The sequence below is a fragment of the Macrobrachium rosenbergii genome, chromosome 30 (assembly GCF_040412425.1).
Source record: "Macrobrachium rosenbergii isolate ZJJX-2024 chromosome 30, ASM4041242v1, whole genome shotgun sequence".
NCBI lineage: Eukaryota > Metazoa > Arthropoda > Malacostraca > Decapoda > Palaemonidae > Macrobrachium > Macrobrachium rosenbergii.
This window is the reverse complement of record NC_089770.1, coordinates 2124761-2147967: the sequence shown is the minus strand read 5'-3', so window position 1 is coordinate 2147967 and position 23207 is coordinate 2124761. Positions and strand designations below refer to the sequence as shown.

General features: G+C 36.6%; 1 protein-coding gene across 1 annotated transcript; it reads left to right on the top strand.

Annotated features, from left to right (window-relative positions):
* The first annotated feature begins 8246 nt into the window (after nucleotides 1–8246).
* On the top strand, nucleotides 8247–21565 carry LOC136854927 (syntenin-1-like). The gene is given in 10 exon segments (XM_067131460.1): nucleotides 8247–8302; nucleotides 11867–11923; nucleotides 13807–13923; nucleotides 15673–15786; nucleotides 17663–17773; nucleotides 17775–17786; nucleotides 18726–18834; nucleotides 19247–19373; nucleotides 19744–19885; nucleotides 20023–21565. Coding segments are annotated over 10 exon segments (981 nt in total). The 5' UTR covers nucleotides 8247–8284; the 3' UTR covers nucleotides 20197–21565.
* The last annotated feature ends 1642 nt before the right edge of the window (nucleotides 21566–23207 follow it).

The following is a 23207-nucleotide window of genomic DNA, read 5'->3' as shown; positions in this document are numbered from 1 at the left end:
CAGGCGCGGGGGTGCCAACGTCTTGACAGGTATAGCATATTCTATATTTTATTCTTCAGCCTCTTTTGTGTCTTAAAATAAACCAGTTATATATTTTTATAAGTATGGTTTTGTATTGTATGTTTTTGTGCATAGTTATTGTGATATTTTGCTCAATTCTGGACCGGTGTTTCGATTTAAGGCTTCGGGGAGGTTGGTACGACTGAGGCCAGGTGTTCTGCAGTACTTAAAAGTCTTAACATTCCTTCTTTCCTTTAAATTTCGTTTATTGTCGATAAGATGATCTTCGTGGCGGAGATGTTTGTCACTGAAACACGAGTATAACTCAGGATACAGCTGTCAGACTGCTTAACCATCAATTTAAAGTTACATACAACAGAAGAATTCATTTTAATTTTTTTTCAGTCAGTTGGTACCCCACAAGCCGCCCCTCCTTAAAGGGATGGATGGTACAGAAAAAGAAGTGGGTCCTGGAATAAGGTTTTGGGGGGGAGGCATGAGGGGGGAATGAACGTCTTTTAGCACATGAAAAGGTCCTCCTTCAACCGTTGACAAAAGGGCTGGATGAAACGAGATGGTGGGTGGGGGGGCGGAGATGTCGAAGAAGATCGCGCATAGGCGAATTTCATCGGAGTAAAAGTAGTTGAAATCACTTGGTTCTAAGGCGCCCCTTGACGTAAGTCCTGAGGATGGGGTGGGTGGAATGGGGGTTAATTTCATTAAAAAAAAAATGATCACCCGTGGTGACCTCAGCACGTGTTTCATCCTCCAGGAGGGAACATCTGCTTCTCGGGGCTCGTCGGTAGTTGCCAACACCATCCCTAAATCATTTTTAAAAATCATTAACGTCTGGGTCTTTCTTCTTGCTCGAGAAGGGACAAGATGGTCCCCAGAAAGAGAATGAATCTCATTTAGTTTAAGTCATGTCTGCGTTCATTATATATTCGACTAAATAGTGAAATAAAGGGTATTTTCGATCCCTTAGACACCCTTGAGATCCAAGGGCAGGTGAAGGAAGGAGGTAATTATTGTAATGAAGACTTAGAGCTCCGAGCGTTATCCGTCTTGCACAGGACTTGGAAAGGAAACATCACGTGTTGCTTCGATTTTTCTCTTTTATTCGAGTTTATATTTATTTATTTATATATTTATTTATTTATCTATGTACCTATTAGTTTATTTATTTGTTAATCGCATTAGACTTACTTAGCAGTTAAACAAGGGCGTTTTGCGAAAGTAAACAAGTAATATCGGTCTAGTCTCTCCAGCGATTTTAACACAAAGTGAAAAAGTTATCGCAAGGAAGAGAAAGTGTGTGTGTGTGTATGTGTGTATGTGTATGTGTTACCGACCGGAAGGGAAGGTGGTACTAGGTGATATAATGGCAGCTGTAAAACAACGCAGACAGTAACGGAATATTGTAAGAAAATACACCGAAATTATTTTTATTATATTAGTATTATTATTATTATTATTATTATATTACCTTGTCAAGATTATATGTATGTATGTATATATATATATATATATATATATATATATATATATATATATATATATATATATATATATATATATATATATATATATATATATATATATATATAAAACTATGTATATATACATACTTTCTCTTTAGAAAGTAACGAACAACTTTCTTCGCAAGCCAGCAATTCTAAACGACGCCATAATGAAATACAAGAATTCCTATTAAGATACCAATACCCCAACTAAAAATACCCTACAAATACCTATGTTTACCTAATGTCTTCTTCTTTATTTCCTTTGCAAGAAGAAGAATAATAATTATCGGGCCTGGAAGTAATAATCGAATTATTCTGTAGTACCATAAGTCTCACTCACCTATGGTCTAAGATTTGGAAACATCTCATCACGCTGTGTATGCACGCACATACATACACAGCGTATGTTTGTCTGCTTGTATGAATTGCTTTTGAAGTGAGACGTTCAATATCCCGTGTGTATGTGTGTGTTTGTACGTGTATTTTATACACACGTGTATTTGCGCGCAGAAGGCGAATACGTCTATAATTCCATTTCTTTCAAATGCTTCAGAACTGTACAGAGCATTCATTGTTTCCGTGTGTGGTTATTAAGTTTGAGTAAATGATTGTCAGTACTGAATACACATACACACACATACACACACACAAATAAACCCATGCAAACAAGCACTCCTCCAACATATGTTGAGCCTAGACCGTGTCTCTACCAACTGGTCAATCCGAAATCTTCATGTACTTATTTATCAATCTAACAAAGTCCAGATTCTGCTCTCTTTTTCCAAATGATTATAAGTCAGTATCCTAAAATCAGCCAAATTATATAAAAAAAACATAAATCATTTTCAAAAACACTAAAACTGTTAAGGTCTGTTAGGTATGTGGTGCTAGGGAACGGTTGCTGGCGGTGTTCGGGTGGTAACCTAGGGGGTGGGGGGACCTATTGTCCCTCTCATTAGGGTGTTAGGGGGTGGGGCACAGAAAGCGTGTTAAAGGAAGAAAAAAAAAAAAAGATTCGAAGAGGGGAGGAATGGCATGGTAAATATGTGGGTGGGAAGAGAGAGAGAGAGAGAGAGAGAGAGAGAGATTCGGTGGACATCAGACATCATTACATACCCAGGGGTATTGTTATTGGTCCTCTGATGCTTGCGAAGGGTATAGCTTCCGTTGAAGAAGAAGAAAGAAAAGCAATTACAGCTTTTTATATCTTTTATTTATATATAGCCTACATTTTTTTTTTTACTTGCGGTTTGGGACTTCGTCCAAGGTCGCTGGGAATATGGCGTTTGGTTTCTGTAACTGACCGTGACATAACGCGTCATTTCAAGCGTTCTTTTTTTTGTGTTGATAAGTGTGTAATTCCTTTACTTTTTTGTAATTTATACATTTGCCTGTAGTATTTATATAAAAATCACTGAAAAACGAAATAGGTCATCATCAAATTCAGTTGAATTTTATATTTTTGATGCGAGAAATTTGTCTATTTTCGCCTTCATAGGTTTAAGGCAAGGTTTGGTCTAGGCAGCTAGGCCGATGCTGAACAAAACGTTAATTATTTCCGTTATTTTGTAGCTTCCTTGGGACAGTGAGACTGACGAACAGGAAGACAGAAAACGAGACAGCAACACAGGATAAAAAAAAAAAAAGACAGTAAGACTGCTGGAAAAAAAAACAGACAAAATGATTTTCTACCAAAACCAAATGCTGTTGAGAGTGAAACTCGACCTCCCTCGAACGAAGCTGCCTGTCAACATTCATCAAGCAACGCCCGATACCCTTCCTGCCCCGTCAATGCCCATACACAATGCCCAGCCTCCTCCCTCCCTCTCTCCCTCACTCTATTTACAACAGAGTTTCCCTTCTCCGGGGCCTTTTCCGTTATTCTCTCTCTCTCTCTCTCTCTCTCTCTCTCTCTCTCTCTCTCTCTCTCTCTCTCTCTCTCTCTCTTTTAGACGGACAGAGGAGGCCTTGTCTGTGAGATTTGTTTATTTTCATTTTATTTATGTTACCTTCGTAAACTGGCGCTCTCCAGATAAAATAGGGCCAAGTGGTACCTCTCTCTCTCTCTCTCTCTCTCTCTCTCTCTCTCTCTCTCTCTCTCTCTCTCTCTCTCATCAACGTACAAAGCTTTGGATGTTCTTAATTATTATTATTATTATTATTATTATTATTATTATTATTATTATTATTACATAAGACTACAAAAATAGAAATTTAAAACATATATGACCAGAGTGGCTGACCTCTCGTCCAAGACAACAGCAGGTAAACATAGGGTATTTGGGTATTTGCGGGCATCCCGTGAAAGCTATAATTACGCAGGTATTTCTACATGGGGTACTGGGTATTATCTACGCCCGTCATTCATTTGCGGGTAGTTTGAAATTGCTGTCATAAGAAATAAAGGAAGAGTTATTTGTATGTTACACATACATAGATAGATAGATAATATAATATACCATGTAATATTTATACATACACATATGTCATAACCTTTCTCCCCATAGTGGGTGGTCAAAAGGTTTTTCCATTCGAGTATTTTGGATTTTTGGAATTTCATTATCTTTAAAAAGTATACCCACACACACACACACACACACACACACTATAGAATGCATGAACAATTTCCCTCGTAAATGCACAAAGATGCAACTACAAACATGCTTATAAAACGTATTTATGTTAACAATGTTTATTTGAAAGGTTAGGTCTACTACATAAACATTAGAACTGACAGATTTGGGGGGGGAGGGGGCGAATGTCTTGCACCCAGGACATGCGTCATAAAAGTGTAATTTCGTCAGTGTTGCCACATCCTGTGTTATTTTATTTTCCTACTAGTGACTCTACTACTCATAATACTGTTATTACTACCGTCCCTTCGACTAGTTTTTTGTTGTGACGCTAGTAGGCACCGCTAGACATAGATACGCCATTTTTTTATTTAAGCATTTTTTTGTAATATACAATCAGTTCAGTACAAGGTGAATCCAGATATAACTGCTACGTAAAAAACATCTTATCATCATTATAATTTTTTTATCAAAAGGCGAACGCATTATGAAAAACGAAACATTATATAAAGAAGATTAACCGGATTACCCAGTAGGTCTAATTGTAGGGATGATGAACCCTACCTTAACAGATTACCCAATCTGGCAATTTTCCACGTTGCAATTCGGTAACTCCTTTGTCTGATAATTTACGATAATTTTTTATACCATTCTCATGCTAATCTCATCAGCCACTATAGAATAATAACCATCTCTATCTAAAGTAAACGGTAGCCTACGTAACGTCTGAGCTAAGCAGTGATCAAGTTATCGAAAGAAATCTTGTGTAAGGGTTGCATTTTTCAGTCGTTTCAAAATGGCAGCTTTTGACATCAACCGTTTTTTGTTTTGTGTTTCAGGGAAGTTTTCGAAAACATGGTTTAATGAGTCTGAGCTTGCGTCGTTCTTTGCAGCCTGTTGTTAGAAAAGTCACAAACTTCAAACCAAAACTTTAAGGAACGTGGTTATGTGTATAAAATCACACAAAAAATAATATTTTGATTAATGTAGTCTAACATCAGCCTACGTAATTATCCCACAGCTACGACGCCTGATTTTAATAATCCTGGGCGAGTTACGAGGGAGATAATCAGTGATTCAACAATTCGACGCTACATTTTATCATTTTATGACTTCTTCTTGTCGCTTCGAGAAGTTGTAATATATTTAGAGCGATAAGATAAATGATATGAGACTACTAATAATTTGGGTGCTTGTGAACTGAGCCATAACTCTGAACAACCGCCTAGAGTTATATTTTCTAATAAAAGGACTTTTAATTTAAAGATTAAATAAATGAAAAACGTTCACCTTTGCTGAATAATTTCAGAGTGGCACAAATAAATAAATAATTATAGGAAACAGCAAACCCACCATGAAACAAGTGACTGAACTCGGCTTTTCCATTCGTCCGAAAATCATGAAAGAGCAATAATGCTTTTAGCAGTTTTGATTTTTGAATGCAACTTGATAAGAAAAACCCGTTATATTATTACTTAAGACTTTTATCACATGCAGCTCGCGTCAAGCAGAGAGAGAGAGAGAGAGAGAGAGAGAGAGCATAGAAATGTCAGTTGGGTCCGAAAGGGAATCAGAGACTTAGCGTGGAGCCGTGGACCTCTGCTTGTTAATTGTGGTTTCCCCACGTAATATAACCCGCTAAACAACTTTGTTTTTGTTTTTATTTATTTCATTGATTGATTTATATCTTGAGTGCGAGGGATGCACCCTATTCCGCTCAGCTTGAATTACACGAGGGAAGATATTCTTGACCTTCAAATCCCAGACCACTGTCGACATTAAGACTGCGCTCCGCAGTCTTGTCGGCTTCGGTCTAAAACAACTTGGTATACTGTATGTGTCACCTCTCCGCCCTCTTTCATTATATTTTAAGAACTTGTTAAATCTCTTCGATTCTATCAAAGGAAAACGATTTTTGCATAAGAAAAACGATGGCATTTTGAGAAAGATGTCAATTTTTTTCGGACACTCTAGCGTAGAGATAGACCTATGCTTGAAAAAATGCAATTTTTTTCGAACTGTTTGGCGAGGAAACAGACTTTTCTGTGAAAATTAAAAGAAAATATGTTTTAGGGAACGCTAGCAGTGTGGAGAAGGTCTATTCAAGGAAAAACCTTTCTCGGAATACCTGTAGAAAACATGGAGTTTTTTTGACACGAAAACAAAACACACAGGTTCTGTTTCGAGAATGCTAACACTATTTAGAATGTTTAGCAATAAAAGAGACTTTTGCATGGCCAATCTGTCATATCAGCAATTGCTAATATGTCTAACGCTTATCAGATGGTACTATCTAATCGCATGTAATGAGACTTAACATGTGATTATATGTTAGCCTTGGCAAAAAATTTTATGACTCAACACCACAGAAAAACTAAAAGCTTATCATTGCTCGGGAGATGCATAAACACACAGATGTTATTGACTGATTGGTTGGCTTGCCTGGACGTATGTTAAAATGCAGCGCATTATAATATTTCAGTTGTTTTTGTCAGGCTTTGTGGTATAAATGTGGATATAAAGATGTATAAGTTGAGAACATAATGACTGATTTTGACAAAAAAATATTTTTGTCGTATCTTACTGAGTCATCTTCTAGACATACGTATAGTATCCGGGTCAGTTACATCAAATACAAGGTCTCTCTCTCTCTCTCTCTCTCTCTCTCTCTCTCTCTCTCTCTCTCTGTATATATATATATATATATATATATATATATATATATATATATATATATATATATATATATATATATATATATATATATCAATTTATACAAGTGGATAGAAGTTGCATCACTTAAAAATTCTGTAACACCTTTTTGTAATGGAAAAAGGGAAGAAAAATACAGTATTTTAAAAGTGCAATATTTATACACAATTGCACAAACAATGAATAAAAATTCACTTGTCTTTATAGAGTCCACTGACACTGAGAACCTCCTTCGCATTCTGAAATATATAGACACACGCCCATGTCAGTGACCTTGAGGCCTGTGAGAGCCTCGTCTTAACTAAAAAATAAAAAAAAATAGACAACGGAAATGACTAACGAAGGCATGACCATGACTGCAAATTCCCTTTGTCATAACATTGAATTCCCGAGCTAACTTTATCATTTAGACCTGAGACCACAGACTCATTTCCACTTTGGATGAACCACCACTGGGGAAAAATGTCTACAAATCAGTTTTATTTCTTTGGAAAATAAAAAATCGGTAGGTTATGGATCTTGTACCGGAAACAACGACGCCAATGGGTTCGAGAAGAAGAAGAAGAAGTAGGGTAACCGCAAGCTATTACGTCATTTGTGACGTCACAAATCCAGTCACCTGACAGTGAGTCATGCGAGTTCATCTCCCGGTTCAAATAGGCCGGGTCCTGATAACGTGTATTTGACTAAGTCTCACTAATTCGGAGTGACGTGAATGATGATTTTGATAATTTAACTGACATGTTTTAATATGAATAAGATTAATATGAATGATCTATGTGGATCTGTTAATTTTTTTAGGGTTTTCGTTGGTTATTAATAGTTATATAAATGGATAGAACAGTCACGACATTCATTAGATTTAGTCCGGCCCTGATAACGTGAATTTGACTAAATCTCATAAATCTGGAGCAACGAAAGTGATTAAATTAACAACCAAAACAAAATATTTTAATAAAAATAAGATTAATATAGATTATAACTGCAGATGCATTACCTATTCACGGCTGTTAACCATCGCACAAGGCGAAAACCGCCGCGAAATCGGTGAGAGTTAGTCGAAAACGAGGCCCGGATGATGACGTCACAGACCCCTTCCTCCTCGAAGGAATGGCTCTGGATAAACAAAAGTGGCGGATAGCAGCACTTGTCGCGGTCGTGGGCGTCCTACACTTGAGCGGATTCGGCATCAACCTGAGGCCTCGGAGGAGTAAGTGCCGACGCCTCCGCCTTCCCCCGGGGAGGAGAATGCGGCGGGAGAATCGCCGCCGGAGGATCCCGGAGGCGTTAAATAAGGAGGTGTCGTCGTAGAAGGGCTGCGAGTGTGGTGTCTCAGAAAATTTTTTTTTTTTTTCGTTGTTTTGTCGTTGTTTTTCCCGACGTTGTTGCGTCGCGTTGGGCGACTCTGCTTGCGGGAGGTTGTTTCTTTCGTGTTCTGTAAATAATTACAGAGGTTTCGACGTATTTGTTCGTTAAATGACAGAAAGTGTACAGGTATAGAATACGTCTATACCTTCCTGTTTTGTTTTTGTTGTTTTTTCCGTCGTTTTTTTTTTCGACGTTGTTGCGTCATGTTGTGCAACACTCTTGCAGGAGGTTGTTTCTCTCATCTTCTATAAATAATTACAGAGATTTCGACGTATTTCAGCATTAAATATCCAAAAATAGTCATATAATTCGCCCATAGCTTCGTGTATTTTGGGGGGGGGGCGGCGTACGATTACTAATAAAAATTCATAATTTAATTTCTTTTTATATAAAATTTACATTCACAAAGGCCTATTTATCTATTCTTCGATAACAAAGAAAATATAGTCAGCTTAGGCCTATAGGATAATGGGTTGTTTTGGTACGAGTAGGCCTTCATATTTTAATGTTTGATTCTTATGTATATTATCACCTTTTATATATTTCTAAATGATTTTATTAACCTATTTAACATTCTTTGTCATGAACTTAACCAATTTCCAATTTTTGGATCACTCGTAGGCCTATTTTTGTTTCTCATAGGCCTATATTTAAGGCGTGTCCTTCGGAAAGAAATTATGTATTTTTAAAAAAAATTGACCAAAATAATACCATTAACTTTCTTTATCATAACTTAACAATTTTGGAAGTAAAACTTTTTGTTTCTCACCATATTTAATGGGGCGTGTTCGAAAGAAATTCATATTTTTTTTAAATCTACCAAATAATACCAATTTTTTAAGTAAAACTTGGCCTAGTTTCCGTTCAAAGGACGAAAGAATCATCTGGATAAATATGCATAGGCCTACAGGCTGTAGGCTTAGGCCTAAGTGTAATAAGTGAAAGATCGTTAGAATAAATCAGAGAATAAATCAAAGAAATGAAAGAAGCGTGATAGTGATCATTCTAGAGAGAAATCCTAACCTAACCTAACGAAGTATCCTTTCCTGGTTGGAGAAATTAGAATAAGTGTCAGTGTATGCCTATATATTTTTTTGTGTGTGTAAAGTAGACTAACTGGAAGCATTTGAAATAACAAACAGTGAGGTCAAAATTTATATATACTTTTTGAAGGAAGTGGTAAATATTTTGGTTAACTGGAATAACAAACAGTAAGGTCAAAATTTACATATTTTTTAGCATTAAGTTTTAAATAATTGCTTAATATTTGAAATAACAGACAAAGAAGTCAAAATTTATACATCCTTTTAGCATTAAGTGGTAGATATTTTGATTATTTGAAATAACAGAGAGTAAGGTCAAAATTTATATATCCTTTTAGCATTAAAGTGGTAAATATGTTGGTTGTTAATAAGCCTAAAGTTTCATACATTGGTCACCGTTTCGTTCGGCGTCATCAAGAGAAATTAGCAAAGACCTTCCTGGTGCCAGTTTGCAAATAAAATCCTTAGCTATTTCACTTAGGATGGCATAGGCTTGCTCTGTAAACCCCCTCCCCCACCCCCCGGGTAATCTGTAGCTAATTATTTTAGTAGGAATCATTCCTAACAAAGGTAACAACTACCCTAAATCTGTCTTTAGCCAGCTGGAAGGACCACTTCGAGTTTAGGCTAGCCAGATCTTTCCTAGGTAGTGGCCCCTAAGGGTTTTCGGGGCTAGTTGTCTAGGACTGATATTTCTTGGGGGTCATTATCTTTATGATATATATAGTCTTTTGTTCACATTTTTACAGTAATCCCCAACAGACCTGTACTAAACACGTCACAAAGGTGGATACATACCTGGTTAAAACCAGATGGTGTGTCACTATCTAGGAAAGACCACCAGTTTACATCTGTAATCCGTTATATAAATGGATAAAGTTGTGGATAGTATTAGGTTGGCTGTCATAAACCAAGAGTCAGACGTTATGAAAGTAATGGTATAGCCGAAAAAGGTAGCCAGGTGGCTTAAGCAGTGGTTCATGTCATTGCCACCATATGCCCACGTTTTCCTTAATGCAGATTATTGCGTCAGTTAGAATTTTGCGTTGTATCTGTCATCGAAGTATGTGGCGTAATGTGGATCGCAAAGTTTGACACATGTAAGGCTTCAGCAGTATAAAACAGGTTGTACTTATTTATAACAGGGTGTTGTGTATATTGTAGTGCTTTGTGGGTGTCAGGTTGTTCAGTTGTGTTGTAAAAGTTTCAAATTTACAAGTTACAGTTTTTTTATAGCTTTATTTCCATGTGTAGTCATTCCAACCGGTACAGCTGGAGAAAGCTCCGTGTTAGCCGTGATCGTTTAGCTCGTTTTTTGTTAATAGACCCTATCCTAAGCATGGTTATGTTGACATTAAGTTACGTTACTATGGCTGACAAGGTTTTGTATGATTTATTTGCATTCTGAGGCATGGTACACTTGTTTCGGTTGCCTAATATCGGAGAATTATGATTTAGATTATTTCTTCTTAGTGTCATTTATGAGGCTTGTCAATGTTTGTACTGCTAGTGCAGCTTCAAGCTTTTATTTTGGTATTTTTATTCGATACAGAACAGCCTAACTGTGTGTGTGTGAACACAGACTTTTAATAAGGGAAGAATGTCTTAAGCTTTTACTTATGTTCTTGACTTGGTTTGAGCATGATTTTTATATCAGTCCCCCAACATAATCTGGGACAAAAGGAGCTAAATTGACCTTATTCACCAAAAATTACTATTATTTTCGCGCAGGTTTTCGGTTTATTATGATGTACAAAAACTGTTCTTGTAGTTGTAACCATTGCAAATTTTTTTTCCATAAGCTTGACTCATTTATACTAATGAATCATTGTACTAGCAAGACTAAAACTAGTGCTAATTTTTCTGGAAAGCTGAAGTGAAAACATCGATGATGGCATAGATGCCAATTTACTCTGAATGTGCTCCATTGAGCAGTCATTATCGCCACATATTTTTGTGATACTGTACCAGGAATCACTTGGCTTATCTTAATTCAAGTAATGCCTTTATTCATGACATCTGTATTTTAGTTCAGTAATTAATGAAGTATGGTTGGAAAAAATATTCAAGTGAATGTTTTGTCAGTTTCATTGTTGGCAGGAATGTTAATTACGTGATTGGTGTTAGTAATTCCCTCATATTTTTGATGATTATGAATGATATTTGCTAAAGCATAAACAGATTGGCTGATTTGACTGTTGGTCTTGTCTACTCTCAACAACATTGTTCATTCATTGCTTCAGCGAACTTTCAGGTGGTAATTGTCCTCCAAGGGGTTTATTTCCCTTAGAACCTACTGTAGTAGGTTCTTTGCAGCTGTTCTCTGGCACAGAATACAGGAATTGAATGTAGTTGTTTGGTATCGTCAGAAATTTTGATTGATTTTTTTTTCAACCTTCGAGGAACGAGCATATTATAAGGGTTATGGGTACATGAATTTTTGAATATATATCCAATACACCATAGATTAGACGTTATAAAAGTGTGTGCTGTTTTGTAATATAACAGTCAACTGTACAGTATATAACGATACACAGTTTTATTTTAATTTTTCATGACATTTCCTTGTTTTGTTGGTGTTTGTGGAAGTGAAGCTTACGTCAGACCAGCTTGGCATGGCATTTATTGCTGCGTTTTGTTTTCTCAGGCCAAGATGAGTCTGTACCCGTCGTTGGAGGATATGAAGGTGGACCAGCTGGGGAAGGTAAGAATTTAAGTAGCCAAACTACGTATTAGTTTTAAGTATTGCGTATTTACAGTGTATAACAGATGTTTATGCACTTTATAGATCGTACAATAGAGGGTTAACGCTGTCAGTGCACCTCATGCACTGCACTGTAGGCATTACTTAGGGTCGTTTGCAGTGTCCCTTCGGCCCCTACCTGCGACCCCTTTCATTCCTTTTACTGTACCTCCTTTCCTATTCTCTTATATCTTAATTTTCCATCCTCCTATCCGTTATTTCATGAGTGCAACTGCGAGGTTTTCCTCCTGTTTCACCTTTCAAACCTTCTTCACTGACAATTTCATTTTAGGATTGAATGACCCCATAGGTTCCAGCGCTTGGCCTTTGGCCGAAATTCTGTATTCCATTCCTTTCAAGATACTGGGTGTGATACATAAATATTTATGCACTTGGCTAATGAAATAAGTTCTCAGAGAGAATACAAAGTGTTTGTGATAGAAATGTCCAGATTTTTAAACAACTGTGTTTTTTTTTTTTTTTTTTTTTTTCTGGACATGGCATGAATTTTGAAAAGTACGATACTGGGTTCAGGGCTTATCGTCCCAGTTCATTGCAGTCGCTTGTTTTATGTTGACCTTTGGCTCACTGGAAGGATAATCTGTCTCTTGATTTGCTCATGGAGGCCGTTTTGAGAGGGAATTTACTGAATGTGTATGTCCCTTTTTCTGTTAAAATTGAAGTAAGGCTGCTCATACAGATGTGTATGTCCCCTTTTCGGAGCCTGATACGTTGTCCTGTGGCTATTCCCATGACGAGATAGAATTCACCTACAAATTAAGCTAATCTTTCTCCTGTGGCATCAATCTTATCATTTTCTGAAGATAATGTTTTAACAATTGCTATATGTAGTTAAAAAAGTTTTTTCCTTGTCTGTGAGATAGCCTTGGATATTGGGAAAGCTGGCTAGATTCCCATAAACTCTTTTACAGATCCACAGCTCCAAGGTGACTGATTTGATCACTGATTGTATATGATGGGCTAATTTGATCATTGTTTTCCAGTTAGGGAACTTGCTCTCTCCCATATACATTGGTTTTTCTTATCTTTCAACTTTCAGGCTGTGGTCCATTATAACTTTTCGGTTAGGGCGTCCTTTCCACTATCCACAATCTCATGATTTTTCCTTATAATGCTAAATAGCTGCCTTTGCAGCAATGACTGGAGTTCATCCTTAAATACAGTGCACTCTCTCTTCCTTTCCTTTCGTTTTATTTTCCTTTAGACCTCTGTGAGATGTGACCCTTCGGTAACCTGTCCAATCAAGAGTCATTTATTAGTTAAAGGGAATACTGTACTTCAGATGCACTGCACCTTGTCATTTCATGAGTATGGACTGCATAGCATTTTGTATCTTCGAGAAAATTCTACTGTACCTTTTGTTATTTTGGAGGGTGAAAGGCTCAGTGTTGTGTATTGAAGTTTTATCATAATAACCATATTAAAAAGCGCTCTTATGTGACGTAGAGTACATTCCTTTGAATTAAGAAACAAGGAAGACCTTTTTTTTGTATATAGACACCACCCTACTCATGAACATTCAACTTACAAACATTCAGAGATAAAAACAAACCAGATTGCGGAATAGAATTGTGTTCAGAGTGCTCCCCTTTGCCATCCGTAAGTTCAGATTTTGTTTCACACGCCAGTATGTACAGTGTATTGTGTTATAGGATGAAAAACCACACAGTACTGTCTTGATTTTATATCGTACTGTGCAGTACTTGAATAGGCATGAAGAGTACAGTAACTAAGCCACTATAAGTAGAGTGGTGTCTATAAAAATCTTTTATATACATTTCCCATTCTCAAGAATCGTTCATTCACACCGACCCTTCTTTTAGGCTCAGGTCCAGCTGGCAAGTCAGATGGCTAACTCTGGTGGAGGGGCGGCAACGGCACCCCCCACTCAGCATGCACTACCCCCCTACCCCCTTCACCCCCCAGAGTCTGAAAATAAGGTAAGTTGTTTTCTCTCTTCACAAATGGTATTGCTTTATTTCCTTTGCATATATCTCCCCCGCTTAAGATTACCGTTTCAACCACCTAGCTTAAGATTGTTTATAAAAGTGGAAGTTTGACTGAGCAGTGCCTGTGCAGAGAACATCATGTTTTCACTGTCCTTTTTCTTGTCTTTAAACTGTCCCCCATGATTTTTTTTTTTTTTTTTTTTTGAAGCCAGTTTGATTTTGCTTAAGGTAACCCAGATACTAATTTGCTCTCTGTAATTAGATTGGTGATATTTTAATCTACAAACTAAAAGTGGAAGCGAAGTTATTTCGTATGTCATGTTCCTTTTTTGTGTTTGTATTTTAAATTTTTTTTTTTTTTGGGCTCTTAAATTGAAAAATCTTCTGTCATTAGTGAATGAAGCCACTTTGAATTTAAAGCTTCATACAGCACCAAGTAATTGAATATGTCACTAGGTTTATCTATAATCATACCAATCGTGTTATGTATGATGAAAATACAACCTACAGTCAACTTATGATTTACTGGCCCCAGAAAAACCAGTGAAGCCAGGTGGATGTATAACAAACCTTCCCCTTCAACTTGGGTAGCATTGAAGTTTAGTAAAGCACTGGATTCATTCTATAATATGGTAGTCAAATCAAGCACTGGTGTTTTGCATACAGCATAGCATTATGACAAATAAATGAGTTGGCTTGTAAAATCTGTCTTAAAGGAAACGTTTACCAATATTATAATTTTTTTTTCTATAAAGTACTTCGTTGATGTGCTCCACTAGACCACAGTTTGGTGAAGTTGTGTTCTATTAGATTGTGGGCTAATTTGAGACCTGTGACATTGTTGTAGCTGAGTTTTGTTCTGGTATTGCCAAATTCATCCAGTTGTGTTTTACTTATGTAGAGACTTTTTATAGATATTCCCTGACCACTGGTCATAGGTGCTACATGTTTTTTATTTTACTAGCTTCTCTTACACTGTTTGATACCTGGAAAGTAAGATGCTAATGGCATAACCTAGCAATTAACTCAGGAAACATGTGGCCTTTCAAATCTGATTGTCTTCTTTTACACATTACAGCAGTTTCTTTCACTCAAATTATTCATTACCATCCAGACAATTATGTTTAGATGATTGGCCACACTTGATTGTGTGTTATTGTATTCTATATTGTTCACCTGTGGTACACATTACAGCAGTTTCTTCTTTTTCAAGTGTTTGAGTATAATAATTTCACTCAAATTATTCATTACCATCCAGACAGTTATGTTTAGAGGGATAGCCACACTTGATTCTGTGTTATTGTATTCTATATTGTTCACCTGTGGTACAGGATTACCCTGTTGTATGCTGTTAGAACACCTTAATAGGTGTAAAGTAGGTCACCAGCCCCAGCTTTTTAGTTCGTTTCCCTTTTCGTTTCGTTCCTAGTTGGGTTGCTTTGCCACGATTTTTATTTTCGTCAAACTATTTCATGACATAATAATCTTCTGCTTTGTGAAAGTTCATAGGCAAAATTTATTGTGATTACCAAGGTTATATGAGATAGCTTATGCTTAGAGACTTAGGATGGAAGATCATCTTCCCCCAGATTTCTGTAGAAAGAAAAAATTGGCTTCAAGATACGTGACCAGGCTGACTGGACTTAATCAGAGTCTTGTTTTGTTTATTTTCTTCAAATAGTTCAGCCGTAGACTTCTTTAGCAGCTTCTATGTTTTTGTTTACTTTATTTTTCGTGCAGTCCCACTTGGCCCACCTGTACCCAGCTCTAGGCGACTACATGGGGCTGGAGTTCACGCATGAGATAATTGCCGCTAACATGCCCGAGTACCTGCCCGTCGCGGTGATGCAGTCGGTAAGTAGCTTCCCGTCAGGTTTAAGGTGTTTTGTGGAACCAGCCTGAAGTAAAAGTATGATTGTTGTAGAGTTTTATGCCGTGAGGTTAATTAAATGTCCAACTGAGGGTGTTGGCATTGTCCGTTGAACTCTTGAGCACTATTGATCAGGTACTGTAACTTCAGAGAAGTTGTCTCTGAACTTTTATCATGAAGTGCATTTATACCTGTAATTATGGTTTAATCCACTGTGACACTTAATATGCACCTTATCACAGTATCTGAAAACACAGTTCACCTACACTCTCATCCTGATTGTATGTTTACACCTGTTGCACAGATATTATACAAGGTTCCTACAGATAGGAAGTAACTTGATATTCTACATTTCTGTTATTTGTCATTTGTTTATTGTGTTAGGGATGGATTACGATTAATGTCTAGGGTTTTTTTTTTTTAAAGTAGTTCTGCTCTTATTTAAGCTGTAACTTTTGATTGATAACAAATTTCCTCGCAAGAAGTAATCTCTGTTGATGAAAGGTTTGAAAGATTTTAGGCTATGTCTTATTGCTGTTAGAAATGATTTTGCTTGCAGTATTTGACTTTAATCATGATGAGATTTCTCTGCAAACTTGGGAATTGGTATACATTGAAAATTTTAAGTCGTTTCGTTATTTTAAAAGAATCGTGCCTTTCCTGTAGGAAAACTTTTGTATATGTGTCTAGTCTTTAATCAGACTTATAGTTTGCATATTCACCTTGTATATTTAATGATAGGGTCTTCATAGTAGATGTTAAAGTTACCATTAAAATATTTCAAGATTATATTTGTTGAAAAATTCTTGGTTGGAATGAAGACTAAGGTAACGGTCTGGTTTTCTTTTGCATGAGTTTAATTTTGCATGTTTTTACAGTAGTCAGACCTATCAGTATCTATATGCCTGCTGTGCATGAAAAATAATTATTCTATATGTGGTTTATTTTTAAACTTATAATGTAGTACCATCAACGAGGTTACATTTTGTGGTGTTCTTTCAATTTCAGTACATTTACGTGATTTCATAAGCATGCTGTTAGCATGTTAATGTCTTGTAGTCTTAAGTAACTGAATTGTGGACATGTTTACTAACTCTGGAGTTTTCTAAGTATACTTTTATTTGTGTATGGAACTGAAAAAAGTTTGAGAAGCATAAGAAAAAAAAATGTTCAAACATAGAATTTAAATATTACTGAAGTTTCAGGTGTGTGTTCTTTCATAAACATGAAAAAGTTGATTCCAGTAAGGAGAACTCAGACTTGCATGATTGATGGACTGTTTAAGTCGACGTGTTTATGCTGGTATGTCAGACACTTAGGTTCTCTTTCGTAGTGAAAATTGCTAGTTTGCAAGATATAGTTTCAGGTAACAATTTTTTGTCTTGCTAATTTTTTCATGAATTAGGGTGTTTTCATCAAGTTCAAGTTGGTTTTACATTCTGTAAGAAATATTGTCTTGTTATTCCATCTGGTTATGTGCCTGATTCCATGCAAAAGATTGCAGTTCAGAAGTTGAGCACGTGTAATACTTTTTTTTTTTTTGTTAGGTGTAGTCTCTGTTTGAAATAGTTATTAAACAACAATTCATAAGCATCTTGACGTAACTAGAAGGTGAAGCATGATAATTAAATGTACTAGTGTCAGAAAGTAAGTGTTGCTGTGGTTTGTGCCTCTTTGTACGTTGTGGCGCAGTTACTGTTTGGAACTTAGTCACCTTACGTGGTTTGTGCATGAAAGGTTCCGGCTGTTCTTGTCAAACTGTAAGTTTGTCGGGCTGCCGGAAATGTAATCATTATGGGATTGAAGGTTTGGTTTTCATAAGCCTTTGAAGTCCATATGACATAATCTCATTATCACCAGGGCACCGTTGCTGTACCTACACCCAGTCTTCCCCCGGCGCAGTTGCCATCAGGAATTGTGGCCCCTCTATCTGGGATATCTGCAGGTCTACAGAGAGCTCAAGTGACTAACTGCCATCAGAGAGGTGAGTGAGCCACTGTGGTTGGCTTAAAATTTTGACAGATCAGGTACTAAGTTTGCTATCTGTTTCTGCCTTATGACCAAGGTATTGTTTCATTATTTATCAAGATGTTGAGTGATATTCCTGACCTTGCAAAAGCTTTGGTTGGTGTATCTAAGTTCATCTGTCATATATTGAAGAGTTGAGCATGCAGTGGGAAATTAAAAATAATTTTAATCGCATCGTTTTAACTGAATGGTTATAACATTTTAATTTATCAGCTTAGATTTTTTAATAAAAGTAAATTTTGTACTTGGTGAATGAAAAAGCATTGCTGCTTGGGTTTAAGGAACTGCAAAAATCCTTGTACTGAAATCTCATAATTTTTTTGTAGTTGTTAACACAAATACAACAGGGGGTTTCTCTGATAGTATTTCTGTAGCATAGTGTAGACTATCTGTATGTGTGGCTTATTAAAGGTACAAGCATTGGAACAAATTTACAGTATTTTTTAGCAACTATACAGGAGACATAGTATTTTGCTTGTGTGTGGTTTTAATTTAAACCACGGGGCTTAGAAGACTTGAGATACTAGATACCTCACTCTGGTCATGTTTTTATTTTATATTTCCTCTCTGAAAACCTGGAAATTTTTATTCATTAACTCAGTGAACAGGCCCTTTGGTGGTAGGCCATGACAACTAGCAGTTCCGTATCACCTACAGTAGCTAAATTGTCAAAATGTTTGAGTTAGTTGTCTCCTCGGATTAATTGACAGTTTGGTCCCTTACTCATAAGTGTTGAAATTCACATTCCAGCGTTAGGATTGTTTTTAGTTCATTCAGGAGTTAATGAAAACAGTTCATCAGTAGTCATGTAAGTTGTCGTTAGTGACTTTGGTTGGGCTGTTCCCCTAAATCTGCGGCTTGTTCTGCATCAGCAAATTTAGAAACTGCGTTGCAGGTCACGTTGTGCAAAGATGGGGACGGCAAAGTGGGAATGCGTGTTAAGGCCATCAACAAGGGCGTCTTTGTCTGTCTTGTTAAGAAGAACTCTCCTGCTGCATTAGCTGGTAAGTAGCTTTTTTCAGTGCGTTTCTATTTACGAGTTTGAAAGCTCTTTCTAAGAGAAGTTGAAAAAACTTGGATGTTTAGTGTCCATTTTATTCAAGTTGTCCAAAGAACATGTAGTGTTTTAAGCCATAAATAATTTGATAGAAAAATTACCCAAATGGAATAGTATTTGACCATGGCCAGCATTGAACAGAATATCTTCTGGATTGACCCTATTTATGTTCTCTTTTAAAGTTAAACGCAACTGAAAAGTACAATATAAGATGAAAATTCCCAACTTTAATGGTAGCCCGAATGTGTTACATACACAAAAAATGTGAAATGTGGTATTAGTGATGATTCTGACAGGATTTTATTCATAATTTTTTCCATAAGGAGATTGACTAAGTGAATGTTTAATTTTTTCCTCAGGATTGCGCTTTGGTGACCAGATACTTCAGATAAATGAGGAGACTGTTGCTGGTTATTCCATGGACAAAGTGCATGCCATTTTGAAGAAGTGCTCCTCGAATGGAATTCATCTGGCTGTGAGAGACAGGTGGGTAGCTCTTCTTGTGTGGAACTTGTGGTTTGGTTAGGTTTTCTTTCGTTTTCCCATTCCTCAGTTTGTGGGTATCAGTAGGAATATAATTTAGATGAAGAAACTAAATGGATGGGTATCTTGGTGCCCACATGGAGTCCAGGCTTAACTAAAAGACGGGGAAGGTAGATCTGAGGTTAATCTTGAAGGGAACTTTAGACCTTCTTTGTAATGGGAGGTTGTAATACTTTGGGAAATATAAGTAGGAAGAGAATGTTGTAGCTTGGGAGTAAGGAAAAAATCCATGATTACCAATTTGAAGAGCTTGTTGATTTGCTCAAGATTTAAGAAGTGAATTTCATTTTTATTCATGCTGTTAAATTTCCAGGCCATTTGAACGTTCAGTGACCCTGCATAAAGACAGCACCGGCCACGTTGGCTTTCAGTTCAGAGACGGCGAGATCACGGCACTGGTGAAAGATTCGTCAGCAGCAAGAAACGGTCTCCTTGTGGACCATCAGTTGCTTGAAGTAAGCCAAATATATGTAGAGTTAATTTTGTCTGTCTTCTACTTTGAAGAGAAATAATCACTTGCTTTGTGTATTTTCATCCTCTTCTATATAGCACGCAGTTATCGATACTGTAATAAACATTTCCAATCCACCAGGTAAATGGACAGAACGTAGTGGGTCTGAAGGACAAGGAACTCTCTGCCATCATCAGCGAGTGCGGACAAGTCGTCACGGTCACCGTCATGCCGTCGTTTGTTTACAAACACATGATGAAGCACATGGCATCGTCACTCGTTAAGTTTATGGATCACAATATTCCTGACCTTTAAATTTAACTTCCATATACTCTGCAATTTTTTTTCTTTTCTTTAACTTTGCCAGTCAATGTTTGGTCTCCCTGAGTTGCAACGGACCGTGTTGTCGAAGCATTGGCGAGGCAGCTTGAACTTGGTTTTTCTTTACTCCAATACAGTCTATGTAAATATGTAATACAGGATTAAAATTGAATTGGGTTAATTGAAGAAGTTATGAAATTCAAATGTTATTACAGTATTGTAGATAATCTAAAAGTACAGTAGTTGAGTTACGGTAATTATGAGATGTGGGCATTGTTGATTTTTTTCTAGTCCCTTTCAGTAAGAAAAAGTTTCCATGAAAATCCTTTATTTAACTCGGCGATTATGCATTAGAAAATTTCATGTAGTATTTTAGTAATGATTATTGGTTCTTCCTCTAGTAACCTTTGGCATTGATTTTGACTCATTTTTTTTGGTGACTATGGTATCTTGTAGGAGTAGTCTATCTTCCTCTTCGAGAGAGAGAAATCAGTGCCATGTATCTCTATAAGGAATAGAGATTATTTTAAGGAAACCATTATAGGTATGACATGTAGCCGGGTGCGTGGAATGTTGTCAGGCAAGGTGGGGTGATAATTATTTTTGCATTATTCCAAAGTACAGTATAACCAGAAAAACCATTTATATTTACAATATGCAATTTAAACGTACATTTCAGGGTTGTAGCACAAGCAGGCACAAAGTGCACATCAAATACAATTGTCAAAATCACAGTCTCATAGATTTAAATGTCTTCAGTCACGGGAAGTCTTGTTGAAAGTGGTGCAGTACGTATTTGGTCCTCTGACAGGTGTTTAAATTTCAAGTGCGGTGATTGAGAAAGAGGTATTGTTACGTTCCTTAATTTTTATAATTGCAATAGCTTGGTGTGTAGTTTTAGGAATTACAGTTACGTATTTTATATATTCAGATTTAGATATTTTTTAGCCACCTTTATTTGTATACTCTTGGTTTATACGACAGTGTACTTTACTCGCTAATATGCAGATAAACGTAAGTCGACTCGTTTTCCTCTCTGAATCAAAATACATTAGTAAAGAAGTAAGAGGCATTCCTCTTCCCTTCACTTATCAGGGTACTCCGCAGATGATGATTATATTTGCTGGTTTTAAGTTCTCAGAAATGCGCAGGATAAAGTACAAGGAGTGAAAGTTGTGTGTGAATGGCATAAAATATTGAGAGGACCTTCAGTACTGTGTATTTACAAGGGGCCTATGCATGCAAGTTCCCTCACAGAGAAGATAAGGAAAGGCATTTAATGCTGTAGTCATTATGTGAGGTTTGTGATAACATGTAAAACTTATTCATTGTCTTTATTATAATAATAAAGCATTTATGTCTCTGTAGTTGTCTTTCAATCCTTGTCGGTTATGTCTAGAAAGAAAGGTTTTAAGTGCAAACACTTAGTTATTCAAGGAAGCTTTTTTGAAAATTTTAAACCAGTTTTCTTGGGTATTTTTTATTGTGATTTGTAATCACATTTTGCAATTGTAGTTTCTAAAGTACAGGAAACACTACATGTAATGTGAAATAAAACTGCAGTCATTGATTTTTTTTATGCTTTCAAATGTGTTGTTTTCATGCAGTGAGCAAACCATATGCTAGAGCATATTGCTCGCTGTGCAATGGTTATCTGAAAGAGGAAGCAATTCTGAAGAACTGTTTATTATCAGTTAGTTTACAACACTTATCACAAGTCTGGGTTCTCATAGGCCTTGCTCAGAGGTCAGAAGAGAGAGAAGTGGTGATGGATGACGAGTAGTGGGCAGAAAGTAATGCAGCCATGGGCTGACGAGTTGATTCAATGAATGGTTTCATGGTAGAAACGACTAAGGAGTACAAAGAAAAGTGTCTCGGCTGATCCGGAGAGGTAGAGATGTCCAAAAGGAAAGAGAATGGAGTTAAGGAGAGGACTGACAGTCACTTAAGACCAGAATGAAAGCAAAGGAGTGTAGGGGTTAATTTGGTAGCCTGCTAAATGTAGCAAGTGTTGTAATGAAGTGTTCAGGAAGAGTGCAAGTTGTATTTGGAGAAAGGAATTTTTGATACCTAGAATGTACAAGAGATAAAGGATTTCATTTTTTTATGGAACACAGTATAGACTGTTGACTGATGTATAGATTGAGAGGGCAGTTAAAAAAAAAAAAATCAAAACTCCTATTTTAATAGGGTTGCTCAAACTTTACAAATTACAGTTGGGAGGATGAGCATCAATTAGCATTTGAAAGGCTGTGAGTCAAATCTTTAGTAGTATAACACTACCTGATGAATGACGGGTTTTGATACTGCATTGATTCATCTTGGCAACCCAACAGCTATATATTGTATCCAAGACATCTGAGTCTCGTTATGCTAAAATTACAATTGCATTGTTAGCATAATATATATGGGTTTGAGAAGATTTGTACTGTGTACACTGTTTGGTAAAGCGTTAATTTATTGTACATAGTGATTGCCAACCTTGTGAAAAAATTATTTTGAAACGTGTGTTTGGCAAGACTATGATCTATGCTAACTATTTATCAGGTGGGCGTTGTGTAGAATTGGAACATATTCCTATGCTTCAAGTCTCTGATGTCAAATTTGAAAAGGTAAGACTGGCTGCTCTGTATCAAGTTGGTAACATTTTTTTATTCTATTAAGAGACTATTTGTCTGTAAAGGATGGATCAGTGTATTATGGGGCAGAGACCAGTTTCTCCTGATATACAGTACTTTGTAAGTGATAGTGTCATATTTTTGCAAATTGCTTAGCATAATAAAAAGAGCCTGTGCTTTCACATGAAATACCTTCACATTCTTAGCAAATTAGTATACAGTATTAGTTGATCATTAAAGTAAAATGTGTTTTGTTATAGAGAACTACATTCGTAGTGGTTATCAAATTTTGTAAAGGAAATTTGCATTCCATAGAGTAGGCTACCACAATGGGCTGCTATAAAGTGCAGCAGATTTTAGACTGTACACTAATGCATATAACCCACG